At 40.6% G+C, this 14,614-nt stretch overlaps 1 protein-coding gene across 1 annotated transcript; it reads left to right on the top strand.

The window, feature by feature from the left end:
• Nucleotides 1-442: 442 nt before the first annotated feature.
• Nucleotides 443-14,085, top strand: smarca5 (SWI/SNF related, matrix associated, actin dependent regulator of chromatin, subfamily a, member 5). The gene is made up of 24 exons (XM_058091224.1): nucleotides 443-735; nucleotides 2,293-2,418; nucleotides 2,508-2,674; nucleotides 2,808-2,908; nucleotides 3,678-3,778; nucleotides 3,875-4,054; nucleotides 5,674-5,829; nucleotides 5,907-6,038; nucleotides 6,111-6,179; nucleotides 6,265-6,374; nucleotides 6,459-6,685; nucleotides 7,821-7,942; nucleotides 8,015-8,167; nucleotides 8,251-8,383; nucleotides 8,478-8,626; nucleotides 8,704-8,826; nucleotides 8,894-9,001; nucleotides 10,179-10,292; nucleotides 10,369-10,491; nucleotides 10,578-10,710; nucleotides 10,784-10,902; nucleotides 12,298-12,510; nucleotides 12,581-12,691; nucleotides 13,703-14,085. Exons 1-24 carry the CDS (start codon nucleotides 664-666, stop codon nucleotides 13,766-13,768), a joined length of 3,108 nt encoding a protein of 1,035 aa, XP_057947207.1. The 5' UTR covers nucleotides 443-663; the 3' UTR covers nucleotides 13,769-14,085.
• Nucleotides 14,086-14,614: the final 529 nt, after the last annotated feature.

The raw sequence follows: 14,614 nt of genomic DNA, 5'->3' as shown, positions 1-14,614 counted from the left end.
TATGTTCGTAACTTGCCAGAGATGGAAATTACACGGTGGAATTACATTATCGGTGTTACTGTGATTGAAAAGTTTATGTGTTTGTATCGAATGAGGACTTTTGAGTTTTACTTAACCAAAAGTCACCAATAAATTGTAGTCACTCATGGGTAGCACAATCTCCTTAAAAGTAGCTCCGCCGAGACTGACTAAAATGTCTTCATTTTTTAACTTTAGTAGATAGAGTGATAAAATTGTTAGAATTGTTCTTGTATATTGACTTGACTACACCATTTCAGTATGCTTTCCACCTTTAATGTGCAGAAAACTGAAAACTAAACGGAAAAAAATACTAATCTAAGCTCGCCTCTGTTGTTTGTTTTGTTAGTGTGGCTGTTATAACGTGACCATTTCAACATATTGTCACCTTTTAAACCTAATGGCAAAGTTTCCGAGTTTAGTGAAGGTAGCACGAGTAACTCTCGCGATAGCACTGTTAACCTCACGCTGTGAGTACGCGGGGGAAATACCGCTAGCATCAACCGGTGCTGTGTCTTTCATTAACACCCAACAGGAACAGTGCCAGACTTCGACAATAAAGTTGTCAACAATATACAGAAGACTCAACAAGGGACCACCGTGGTAGACTATATTAAAACAAAGTGAAAAGGAATCGTCTTAAAAATGTCGGAAAGTCCAACCTGCGTGGAACAGCGGGAAGAGCAGACGGAACTTGAAGATGCCGGGGGTGCGGAGGTAAGACGGTTGAAAATTGTATTGTTTTTAATTTCGTTATTCTTTCCTTTCATGCCCAGACTAATTTGTTCACACACAATTTTATTGACTCCTCAATTTATTTAATGTATCTGAAGTTTGTTAGCGCCCGCTCGTTAGCTAATGCTAGCTGTCGCTGAACCTAGCTAGCATCACAGCAAAACTTGCTAGCTTGATTCATCATAGCACAACCGCCATTGTTCACCACGCGTATGTTGTGAACACGCCGACTTGGAAAAAAAGGCGATTCCTCGCTTTTGGGAAAGAAGTCGGGCATCATTCAATTGTCCAGAAGTGAGTTACCCAAAGCGAGTCTTTGTTTTCAAAGAGCCAGTGCCGCGACGCATGATGTCGTCCAACAGGAAGGCAAAAACCAGCGCCTGCTTCTACTTCACTTTGTTTTCATTTTAACTCCCAATAAACAAACGGTTTTAATTTTAAGTAATGCTGAATGCAAACGTAATTGGGGAAATGTCACAACTACAGAAGCACAGAATCAGATACAATGTAATAAACGGATCAAAAGGATGCAATCTGCAACATATCTGGCTCAAACCTTTTTTCAAATGATTGACTATGATATGAATGATTATTCCTGAATACAGTACATCAAGGGTGGGCAAATATTTTGACTCATTGGCCGCATTGAGTTAACAAAATTGTCCGGTAGGCCAGAACATATATTTAACACGCACAATTACAAATTATGCTTATAATTTTCCTTGAATGATTTGTCTAATTTTATCAATAAAAGTGTTATACTATCAGCTGTAGGGGTACTATTAGCCTCACGATACCATATATCACAATACTGATAACAAGGATAAGCAATATTTTTTTGTTTTTCTTGTAGTTAAAGATTATTTACTGGAAAAAACTGAATCACACCAGCAATATGCACTTACTAAACACATTTTTATTCCATTAGAACAGCATGTTATGCTGTATCACAAACTTTCCTCTGTAAAAACTTAAAGTGTAGCATTTGGATAAATAAAGCTTTAACATCCAGCTTTAAATTTCCAAAAAACAAATAAATTAAATGATGTCTCAAGATCCTGCTCAAATGTTCACATTCTATTAGCTGTGAAAAAATGCAGAGTATACAGTCCCTGACTTATCCACCATCAGAACAGTATTTTTGTGGAACAAAGTAGCTAACATCAGTAAAAAGTCCTTTTAGGATGCTTGAAATAACCATTATTTAACAAAATAGTGATATCAATTTGAAAAACAAAATACCTGCAATATCACAGTACTACTACCTTGGCATTGCTTGCTAGCTAATATTCACTCTGAATATTTTGTTTTCTGATTCAGACTTATTTAAAAATAGGCTGAAATGAACATAAACTGTAGCCTGTGGTGTACATAAAAAAATGACACCGTTAATGATATAAATGACTTTTTGTATTTTTAGCTTATTTTTTTGGCATGAAATGTTGGAATTTGTACCAAATTGTTTTCGACCACCAAAAATGAGGGAGAAGAAGAGTACAAAATGTTCGTTTCCCTGAAATGTTATGTTTTATTTTTTAGGAGAAGTCTGATTCTTCAGATGCTGGAAAAGAATCATCTTCAGATGCTGGACCTGATGGCCAGGATGCGTCGTCCTCCTCCTCGACCAAAACTAAAGTTTCTATTCCAGGTTATGAAGAGAAAGTGGTGAGCACACCTTTCATTTGCAGCCTAATAGACCAGTAAGTCTTTATTTGGTAGGCGAATAACTAAATATACTTGTTTTGTGTATGCAGCAAACAGACCGGACCAATAGATTTGACTACCTGCTGAAGCAAACCGAGTTGTTTGCTCACTTCATCCAACCGGCTGCACAGAAGACCCCCACGTCTCCGCTGAAGATGAAGCCGGGGCGCCCTCGCATCAAGAAAGACGAGAAGCAGAACCTGTTGTCTGCCGGAGAGTGAGTATGCGCCATTAATTCCCAAAAATGTGGGCCGCCACAATTCAATACATTCGCCGCTACCTATTCGCCGTCGCTCATGTGAGAGAGCAGTATCATTTTGACGCATGACTCCAATTTGTGTGTTCTACAGCAACCGTCATCGTCGCACAGAGCAAGAGGAGGACGAAGAACTGCTCAACGAGAGCACCAAGACCACAAACGTCTGCACTCGCTTCGACGAATCACCCTCTTGTGAGTTAGCCATTTGTTTGTTATTGAAACATAAACGTGGGGCTGCACGACGGTCTAGTGGTTAGACCTCACAGCGAGGAGACCAGGGTTCAATTCCACCCTCTGCCATCTCTGTGTGGAGTTTGCATGTTCTCCCCGTGGTTTTCTCCGGAAACCTCCCACATTCCAAAAACATGCTACGTTAATTGGCGACTCCAAATTGTCCATAGGTATGAATGTGAATGTGAGTGTGAATGGTTGTTTGTCTATATGTGCCCTGTGATTGGCTGGCCACCAGTTCAGGGTGTACCCCGCCTCTCGCCCAAAGACAGCTGGGATAGGCTCCAGCACCGCCACAACCCTTGTGAGGATAAGCGGTAGAGAATGAATGAATGATGTTTTGCAAATTTGGAGTGGTCAGACCGGAGCAGGAGGGGATAGAAAAGAAGAAAAAAGAAAACGGAGGGGGGAGTGCATTTTTAGACAAAATGTCTAAACAACGATGCCACAACGATGCTACTCCCGTTTCCTCCCACATTCCAAAAACATGCTAGGTTAATTAGCGACTCCAAATTGTCCATAGGTATGAATGTGAGTGTGAATGGTTGTTTGTCTATATGTGCCCTGTGATTGGCTGGCCACCAGTCCAGGGTGTACCCCGCCTTTCGCCCGAAGACAGCTGGGATAGGCTCCAGCAACCCCCTTGTGAGGAAAAAGTGGTAGAAAATGAATGAATGAATGAAACAAACGTGCAAAGGGATGAAGGTTTTCTCCCATCATTCTCTTCCAGATGTCAAAACAGGAAAAATGAGGGACTATCAGGTCCGCGGTCTGAATTGGCTCATCTCTTTATACGAGAACGGCATCAACGGCATCCTCGCAGATGAAATGGTCAGTGCCTTCTCCTCACAGTCTACGCTTATCCATTTTATGTTGAACTTGTTATCTTAAACATTTTCTATTTGCACCATATTTATGTGTCGTCAGGGTCTGGGAAAGACACTCCAGACCATTTCTCTGCTGGGCTACATGAAGCACTACAGAAACATCCCAGGGCCGCACATGGTGCTGGTGCCCAAGTCCACCCTCTACAACTGGATGAACGAGTTCAAGAGATGGGTCCCGTCTCTACGTGCGGTCTGCCTCATCGGAGACCGAGACGAGAGGGTACGCTGTCCTCCATGTTTACATTTGTTTAATGCCGATATCTTACCACTTTGTGTTTATCATTCATTTTTCATATGCAAGAATAAAGTCTCGTATTAGTAAAAGTTGCAACATTAACCAATTAGACAAAGTCACTGTAATTGTTTTTTGTTGTTGTTTTTTTTTAGATTGGGCCGATATTTGCATTCTTTACTTGAATCGGTATGGGCCAATACGCATGTGGGTTCGCCGATGTATTTTTTCATGTAAATTAAGTTAGCAAAAGCAGTATCGGCCACAAATATTGGCTCAAGCTAAATCGGCCATCGGATAAGGGGGATGGAAAAAATATCGGCATTGGACCGAAAAAAACATATTGGTTGATCCCTAGTTTTTAATATTTCAACAAAACTTTTAGAGAAATAAAGTCATAATTGTGATAATAATGTTGTAAAAATGACGAAAAAAGTCCTAATTTTCAGAGTATATCATAGTAGACAAGGTAACAAAAATACATTTCTGGGGATCACAATAGATGAAAATATGAGCTGGAAACCTCATATTACAAACATAAGGTGGCCAGAAATATTTCAATATTGAACAAAGCAAAATTTGTTCTCAATCAGAAATCACTCCACACTCTTTATTGCTCTCTGGTTCTACCATATCTTACTTATTGTGTGGAAATATGGGCTAATAACTATAAAAGCAATCTTCACTCGCTAAATGTACTGCAAAAAAGGTCAGTAAGGCTAATTCATAATGCCGCCTACAGAGAACATACTAACTCCTTATTTCTAAAATCACAAATACTTCAACTTGCTGATATAGTTCATCTTCAAACAGCTAAAATAATACATAAGGCTAAAAATAACCAATTAGCTAAAAATGTAATCTAATACTTCTCTACAAGAGAGGAGAAATATGATCTCAGGGAAGAAGTACATTTGAAACACTTATATGCTAGGACTACATTAAAAAGCCATAGCATTTCAGTATGTGGAATCAAACTATGGAATGGATTGAGTAAGGACCTCAAACAATGCACAACGATGAGCCAATTCAAGAAACAATACAAGCAGTTGATGTTTGCTAAATACAAGGATGAAGAGTCTTGAACCAGTCATGATGTGCTATATATATATATCACTATATTGACACTAACTATGGTACCCATTATGTCATTGGATGCTCATATCACCTCCTACTTCGGTACGTGACCAAAAAAATAAAATTAAAAAAATAAATAAAACTAAAAAAAAGCTAAATTAATCAAGTGAAAAAACTTAAAACTATATTAGGAACGCAGGATGTGAACAAATGTAACAGTTACTGATTGTAAAAGTACCAGATGGAGGGGTAGGATTTAATAAGCTTTGCTTCTTCCTACTCCTTTTGGACATGTGGAACTGTGAAGTGATTATGGGATGCACTCAATTGTAATCTGATGCATGTTCAAATGAAATAAAACCATTACTATTACCATAAAGTTGCAATATTACAACAGTATTCTATGGGAGAAAAGCAGCTTGCATGAATGATTTATTTTGTAACATTGTGAGTAACAATGAAAACAATGACAGTACACACTGGTACAGTCATAAAAAAGACACAAAATAAATATAATTGTTTCATTTCAGACGGCTTTAATCAGAGATGTGTTGCTGCCCGGCGAGTGGGACGTGTGCGTGACGTCTTACGAGATGCTCATCATCGAGAAGGCCGTGTTCAAGAAGTTCAACTGGAGATACCTGGTCATTGACGAAGCCCACAGGATCAAAAATGAAAAGTCAAAGGTGAAATTAAAAAAAAATAAATTTTTACTATGATTTTTAAGAAGCAGAATTAAATCCAAATGCACGTCTTTTCACAGTTGTCCGAGATCGTGCGAGAGTTTAAGACCACCAATCGTCTGCTGCTGACCGGAACGCCTCTGCAGAACAACCTGCACGAGCTGTGGGCTCTGCTCAACTTTTTGCTGCCCGATGTCTTCAACTCCTCTGAGGTGCGACTTGGAATAACTTAGCAATGCTGGGAATTTTGCTAACATGTTTTGGTTTGTTTTTGGTTTTTTTAGGACTTTGACTCCTGGTTTGACACCAACAACTGCTTGGGTGATCAGAAGCTGGTGGAGCGTCTTCACACTGTATGTGTTTACATATGGAACATTAGCATAATCACTCAAATCTGAATCATATTTTGATGTTTTTTTTGTGTGTGTGTGTGAGTAGGTGCTCCGACCTTTCTTGCTCCGGCGTATAAAAGCCGACGTAGAGAAGACACTCCTCCCAAAAAAGGAGATAAAGATGTACGTGGGCCTCAGTAAAATGCAGCGAGAATGGTAAGCGTCTTCCCCTGGACTACATTCTAATGCGGTCAGCTGTGTTTTCCTGCTAATCGCCATCTCTCGTCTCTCTCTTGCCAGGTACACAAAAATCCTCATGAAGGACATCGACATCCTGAACTCGGCCGGCAAAATGGACAAGATGCGTCTGCTCAACGTTCTCATGCAGCTGAGAAAGTGCTGCAACCACCCCTACCTGTTTGACGGCGCTGAGCCCGGCCCGCCCTACACCACCGACCTGCACCTGGTGGTCAACAGCGGCAAGATGGTGGTGCTGGACAAACTGCTGCCCAAGATGAAGGAGCAGGGTGAGTCTGTGGCAACGTGTGATGTATTTCTCTACCCTTTTTGGAGGGACTGCATTTGTCTAATTTGGGTCATGAGGCAACAAAACTTAAGAACACGAGCTTTCAGTGCATGGCAGCAGCCAGCAGAGGGCGCAATTGACTCAAGCGCAATGTTATACCTCATTTAAGGTAAACTGTGTATTCCACACACAGTGTTTATTAAAGACAATCAAGGAAGTGTATCTCGCTCTATCGCTCGCTCTATCGCTCGCTCTATCGCTCGCTCTATCGCTCGCTCTATCGCTCGCTCTATCGCTCGCTCTATCGCTCGCTCTATCGCTCGCTCTATCGCTCGCTCTATCGCTCGCTCTATCGCTCGCTCTATCGCTCGCTCTCTATCTATCCTCGCTCTCTCTCTATCTATCCTCGCTCTCTCTCTATCTATCGCTCGCTCTCTCTCTATCTATCGCTCGCTCTCTCTCTATCTATCGCTCTCGCTCGCTCTCTCTCGATCTATCGCTCTCGCTCGCTCTCTCTCGATCTATCGCTCTCGCTCGCTCTCTCTATCTATCTATCTCTCTCGCTCGCTCTCTCTATCTATCTATCTCTCTCGCTCGCTCTCTCTATCTGTCTATCTCTCTCGCTAGCTAGCTCTCGCTGTCTATCTCTCTCGCTAGCTAGCTCTCTAGCTCTATCTCTCTAGCTCTCTCTAGCTCTATCTCTCTCTAGCTCTCTAGCTCTCTCTCTCTCTAGCTCTCTAGCTCTCTCTCTATCCAGCGAATCTTCCTTTTTTGTACTCAAATTAGTCATTTATTATCATGACATTCATGGAAAAAATGGTCTAATTGTTGACTATAATATTGTTTATGACAAAGCTCTAAGTGCAATATATTAAGTTCCAAGTGCAGTATTTTTTTTATAATGCCTCATATTTAACTCACTAGCAAGATCTCGTAGTGTGTAGACTGGTCATATATTTCATATTATCTTGCAAACTACATTTGTATATAACTCTAGGTAAAATTGTTAATTTGTTAATAATTAGATTTTTTATATTGTGTATTTTGTACTGCTTAACTGATTCTGTTCTCTTGCTGCTGTGCAATGCAAATTTCTTTCCAAAATGATCTTATTTTGCCTTAATATTCTTCTCCAGGCTCCCGCGTGCTCATCTTCAGCCAAATGACCAGGGTGCTGGACATCTTGGAGGACTACTGCATGTGGAGGAACTACGGCTACTGTCGTCTGGACGGTCAGACACCGCATGAGGAGAGACAGGTACGTCGCCAAATGATTGTAAAAAAAAAAAAAAGCTGTGATCACAACAAAGAATGTTGATGCGTGTTTCAGATCTCCATCAATGCGTACAACGAGCCCAACAGCAGTAAGTTCATCTTCATGCTGAGCACCAGAGCCGGCGGTCTCGGTATCAACCTGGCCACCGCCGACGTCGTCATTCTCTACGACTCGGACTGGAACCCCCAAGTGGACCTTCAGGCTATGGTCTGTACTCACAACTGCTACACTTATTGAAACCTAACTTCAGGCGCTCCTGGATCTGACATATCTGTTGATGTTCCCCGCAGGATCGAGCTCACAGGATCGGTCAGCTGAAGCAGGTACGCGTCTTCCGCTTCATCACGGAGAACACAGTAGAGGAGAGGATTGTGGAGAGAGCGGAGATGAAGCTGCGCTTGGACTCCATCGTCATCCAGCAAGGTTAGCATCGAAGAAAAAGCAAACAACCGGATTACACTACATTAGTTTTATTTACTGGCCTGACGTTCACGTCGCCTATTCGATATCTCAACAGGTCGCCTCGTGGACCCGAGTGCCAATAAGCTGGGCAAAGACGAGATGCTGTCCATCATCCGTCACGGCGCCACACACGTGTTTGCCTCCAAAGAGAGCGAGATCACAGACGATGACATTGACGCCATCCTGGAGAGGGGCGAGAGGAAGGTGAGTCCGCACATTCCACAACACACAACCAGGATTTTGTGTTTTTTTTGTGACATTACTCGGCCACCGCCCACCAGACAATGGAGATGAAGGAGAAGCTGTCCTCCCTGGGCGAGAGCTCTCTGAGAAACTTCACCATGGACACAGAGAACAGCAGCGTCTACACCTTTGAGGGCGAAGACTACAGAGAGAAGAAGAAGGTACGGTTGGAAGGCGCATTCATAAAATTAGGAACCTTTCCCATCATGATGCTCTTCCTCCATGCAGGTCATCACCAACTGGATCGAGCCCCCCAAAAGAGAGAGGAAAGCCAACTACGCCGTGGACGCCTATTTCAGAGAAGCCCTTAGAGTCAGTGAGCCCAAAGCCCCCAAGGTAGGAACCTACAAGAGCCTGAGTTGGACAAGTATGAAATACAGGACTGTCACCATAATTCATATATCGATTTACACTAGAGTACCATCTCGTGGCTGAAATGTGACATGACACAATTATTTTTGAATGACAATCTTAACCCCTCCTCTTGTGTTAGGGTCGGCACCGACCCGTTTTACATTTTAATGCATAAAACGAATCACATAACATTTGTTTATTGCATCGAGTCTTTTTGACTTTTGTCAGGAAACTATTTCAACAAAATAAAAACAAAAAAAAATAATTTTTACTACATTTTAAAATGGTCTGGTTGAAATTATAACCACTGTATTGTTAGGGTTGGTTTCGACCAGTTTATAATAATATGACTATAAAGCAATATTTTGAGCCACAAAGTGTACAATTAGCCAACACAATGATAACCAGCTCCTCTTCTCATCATGTAAGCTTCAGGGGATTCTCATTTTGACCGCTTTTCCAGTATACATGTGACGTGAATTCACTCATTTGACTGGCTGATTTCACATTTACAATTTGGATCATGGAAAGAATGGCAAGAAGTACAGTGAACCAAGATCTGGACCTGTTCTGCTTTTTGATTTCATTTTATACTAAAGTTCTGTTGCTGAAAACAATAACTTTTTCTACCTTTTCTTGACATTAATATATATGGGTCAAAATTCACCCCAACACCATAGATGTTTCTTTAGTGATTAATACTAAAATGAGAAAATAAATAAAACTAATTGATTTAAGAAATATGTTCTATAGCTCTCAGTAATACCCAGGTAACAAAATAACCTTCAATTTATGAATATGATTCTTTTGAGGTTCATTTTACCATTTTTGGAAATTGAAATGGAGGGGTATAGTGACAAAAAAGGCCTACATGCCCACACCAAAAGTATTAAAACCAACATTTTCATTAAATGAGGAAGCTTAAAAAGGTAACCAAGACATGAGAAGCAAATTTGATGGTTATTGTTTTTAGTGTATTTTATAGCTGATTTAATACATGGGTCAAAACCGACCTGTTAACATAAGAGATGATACCAGAAAGCTAACACAAGAAGGTTAAAAGTCGAAATAATCGAATATCGGTCAATAATTATTAGGACAAATATTGACCAGGTGACACACCTCGTGAAATACCTTTATTGCATTTTAACCCCTACAGGCTCCTCGTCCACCCAAGCAGCCAAACGTACAAGACTTCCAGTTCTTCCCTCCACGTCTCTTTGAGCTCCTTGAGAAAGAAATCCTCTTCTACAGAAAGACCATCGGCTACAAGGTGATGCTTCCCTATCTTCTGGGGATGTCCTCTTCGGGTTCGAATGTTTTTTTTTAAAGTAGGTGTGTCTGCTCAGGTGCCCCGCAACCCCGACATGCCCAACTCCGCCCAGGTCCAGAAGGAGGAGCAGGCCAAGATCGATGAAGCAGAAGCCCTGACCGAGGAGGAGCTGGAGGAGAAAGAGAACCTTTTGCAGCAGGTACCCCACTCTGACCCTGTTTAGCTGCAGACCACCACCATCTTCTAGTGTTTTGAATTTTCGTTTTACCCGTACTCCCATCGCAGGGATTTACCATTTGGAACAAACGCGACTTCAACCAGTTCATCAAAGCCAACGAAAAGTGGGGACGAGACGACATCGAGAACATCGCCAGGGAGGTGGAAGGCAAAACTCCAGAGGAAGTCATGGAGTATTCTGGTAATGCCTTGGTTAATTCCATCGTAGCCATCCTCTTTATGTCATTCATTATTTATTTCCCTACGTTCCTCAGCTGTGTTCTGGGAACGCTGCAACGAGCTTCAGGACATTGAGAAGATCATGGCTCAGATAGAACGAGGAGAGGCACGAATCCAGAGGAGGATCAGCATTAAGAAGGCATTGGACTCTAAGGTCGGTCCGCAAGCAGAATCACGTTGGTCTCTTTTTAATTGTACAGTAGTATCTCACAAGTATACTACTTCAGTGAAACTGCGTGTAGCTTATATGGCAGTATAGCTTTGTCAACACACAGCCATTCCATGTACATAAATACCTGGCAACACGAGTGAGTACACCTCATGTGTACATGTACAACATGTCCGTATCGTGCCTTTGGGATGGATATTTGGTGTGAGCGCCACTCCTGTATAGTCTTAATCCTCTTGGGTATGGAGTTCTTCGCCAGAGCTGCACGGGTTGTTACCGGAATATTCTTCCACTTCTCCACGGTGGCATCACCGGTGGATGGACACCTTGCCATCCCACCTCAGGTGGGTTCAGGTGTGATGGAGACGTACTTGGCCACGTCATCGCCTTTTTTTTTTTTTTTTTTTTTTTTGGGCAAATATATGAAACATTACAGTGCATTTCTTACATCAATCAAAATATAACTTTCCATTATTTACATTTGTATTCAGCTATCTGATCACAAGCCCAAAAGGAGTTGGCTGAAGCAAAAGCTTAGAAATGCCTACCCCTTTTTGCAAGATATAATCATGTTAATGCCACAGTCTTGGTTTCCCCTGTTGTTGTTATTATTATCATTGTAATATTATTATTGTTATAATCTTTATCATTATTACCATCATTATAATCATCATTAATGTTACCATTTTCATCATTATCATTCTCCTCCTCACTCGTGTTGCCAGCTATTTAGAAGAGAACAGAATCAGTTAAGCAGTACAAAATACACAATATAAAAATAAACAATACAAACAACCTAAGTATTAACAATTTTACCCAAGGTTATATACAAATACTGTTTGTAAGATAATATGACATATGAGATGAAATATATGACCAGTCTACACACTATGAGATCTTGCTAGTGAGTTAAATATGAGGCATTATAAAAAATGATGCACTTAGAACTTAATATATTGCACTTAGAGCTTTGTCATAAACAATATTGTAGTCCACAATTAGACCATTTTTTATGAGTGTCATAATATGACAGTAATTTGAGTACAAAAAAAGGAAGATTCGCCATAGATAGATAGACTTCCTTTATTGTCATTGCACGATAACGCAGCAGTGAAATTGCCAACAAAATGTTGTTGCCTAGCTCCCGTGTAATAATAAATAATGTGGAGAATAAATAGATGACATTAAATATGAACAACAATGTACAGTGTAAACAGTAAATTACACAAATAATAAAATAATTTTGAATAAACTGGCGACTCTAAAGTATAGCCACGGTTCAATTCTACAGTATTGTCCCTTGACAAGACACTGGAAAAAAAACACTTTGCTGAAGTGTGAGGGTTTGTCCTCGCTGATAAAGACCTCTCTCTGGTGCAGATCGGTCGCTACAAGGCGCCCTTCCACCAGTTGCGCATCTCCTACGGAACCAACAAAGGAAAGAACTACACTGAGGAGGAGGACCGCTTCCTAATCTGCATGCTGCACAAGTTGGGATTCGACAAGGAGAGCGTGTACGACGAGCTTCGCCAGTGCATCCGTAACTCGCCGCAGTTCCGCTTCGACTGGTTCCTCAAGTCCAGGACCGCCATGGTGAATTGGTTTTCATACTGCCCCCCCCCCCAATCGTATGGATCTAAAATTACGTTTGTTGATGTTGTAGGAGCTCCAGAGGCGATGCAACACGCTGATCACACTTATCGAGAGAGAGAACATGGAGCTGGAGGAAAGAGAGAAGGCCGAGAAGAAGAAGAGGGGTCCAAAGACTGGCTCTGTAAGTGAATGCCCACTTCACAATCCTCCCAGTTCATAATACACTACCACCCAAAGGTTTGAGATCACTTGCAAATGTCTTTGTTTTGCAAAGGAAAAACACATTTCACAAACATTTTTTACCATTTCACAAACAATTAAAATGAATCAGATGATTTTCAAAGAACAATCTACATTTTTGCATAGAGGCTAATCCAAGTTCATCATTTTATAAAGCTAATAGATTATTAAAAACCCATCTTAAAAATCTAAACTAAAACTAAAATCTCTTACCGTGCTGTTAACTACTCCCTTCAGAGAGCAACACAAACTGGGTCTAACAAGGACAGAAAAATGCTGCACAACTGTGCAAGAAGACATATCTGAGTGTGTTTTCCAAAGAAAAACACAGGTTCATGCATTTCACAAACAATTAAAATGAATGAGATGATTTTCAAAGAAGGATGTACATTTTTGCATAGAGGCCTACTATCAACAACTGTCAGTCCTCTGCATCAATCTCCTGGTATGACTGCTAATCCAAGTTCATCATTTTATAAGGCTAATAGATTATTAGAAAATCCATCTAAAAAATCTAAACTAAAACAAAAATCTCTTACCATGCTGTTAACTACTCCCTTCAGAGAGCAGCACAAACTGGGTCTAACAAGGACAGAAAAACGCTGCACAATCGTGCAAGAAGACAAATATCTCTTCACAAATATAATATATCAAACACTAGGGTCGGTATCAACAGTGAAGCAGGGACTTCAGGACTTCCGACTTTATGGCAGGATTGCCAAGAAAAAGCCATATCTCAGACTGACCCAAAAAATTTCCAAGTGATCCCAAACTTTTGAGCGGTAGTGTGTTGAGTTACATTTCCGGTTCTGTTTTCCTCATTTGTCGTCGCCGGTACGCTTCTTTGCTGTGACTTATGTTCTACTACATCGTTCTGGTTTTGTCCAAGTTATAACAAGGTCATTTTTTCCCCCCAAAAAAACATCTAATCAGTCCATTTATTCTGTCCTAGGCCCAGAAACGTAAGCCTGAAGGCACCCCGGACGGTCGCGGACGCCGGAAAAAGCTGAAGTTGTGAAGCTTGACAGCTCAGTGTATGTACAGCATTACCTTCTCATCATCCGCCAAGCAGCAGAAATACTGAGTAGTAGTATTAGTGAGTGTTTGAAAGCTTTACTGGTGTCAAACATCCTATTTAGACTTGATTGGCGTGTGATTAGCTTCTAGCAAGCTCTCCGTTGTTGTCATTTAATGAAACACCGCAGATGTGCTGGTTTTGTCTTCTGTCATTTTTTTTTTTTATTAGTACTTAATGGAAATAAATGTATTTATGCCTGTCGGTTGTACCACATTCCAATTTTTGTTTTTAGAGATGTCTTTTTGCCTGAAATAAAGATCCCCTTTTTTTAATAAAAGGAAAAAGTGGTGCGCTGTTGTAAATTAGACTTAAATGCATATTTGCATTGCAGGGACGATTCCATTTTTTGATTTGATTTTTTTTTTAAATATTTTTTTACTCTTACGAAAACATGTTGCAGTCATCAAGACTTGTCTTCTATGTTTCAGGGGGAAAAAACACATGTTAAGCATATATTAATAACCTATACTAATGACCTAATTGCCTTCATTGTTTGCAAAACGTATACAAAAAGTTCACTGAATATTTACCAATACACGGACGGTTAGCTGAAGACTAAATCTTATTGGGTGTTTATGTTCAGTCAGAAGTAAATAGACATTCTACAGGTTTGTCGGGTAGCATTTTAGTTTTTCGTCAACTGAAGTGTTTGATGTTTACGAAAAAACCTACTGTTCACCGATTACTTGTCATTGTTTGCGAAACTAGAAAAAATGTTCACACTTGAAGCATAAAAAACCCCATTTACGACCTCTGAAGTACCATTTTTAACTGTTAGAGCCCTCT

Source organism: Doryrhamphus excisus, chromosome 1 (genome assembly GCF_030265055.1).
Source record: "Doryrhamphus excisus isolate RoL2022-K1 chromosome 1, RoL_Dexc_1.0, whole genome shotgun sequence".
Lineage (NCBI taxonomy): Eukaryota > Metazoa > Chordata > Actinopteri > Syngnathiformes > Syngnathidae > Doryrhamphus > Doryrhamphus excisus.
The sequence above is the reverse complement of the archived record's forward strand: the minus strand, read 5'-3'. Positions and strand labels throughout refer to the sequence as shown.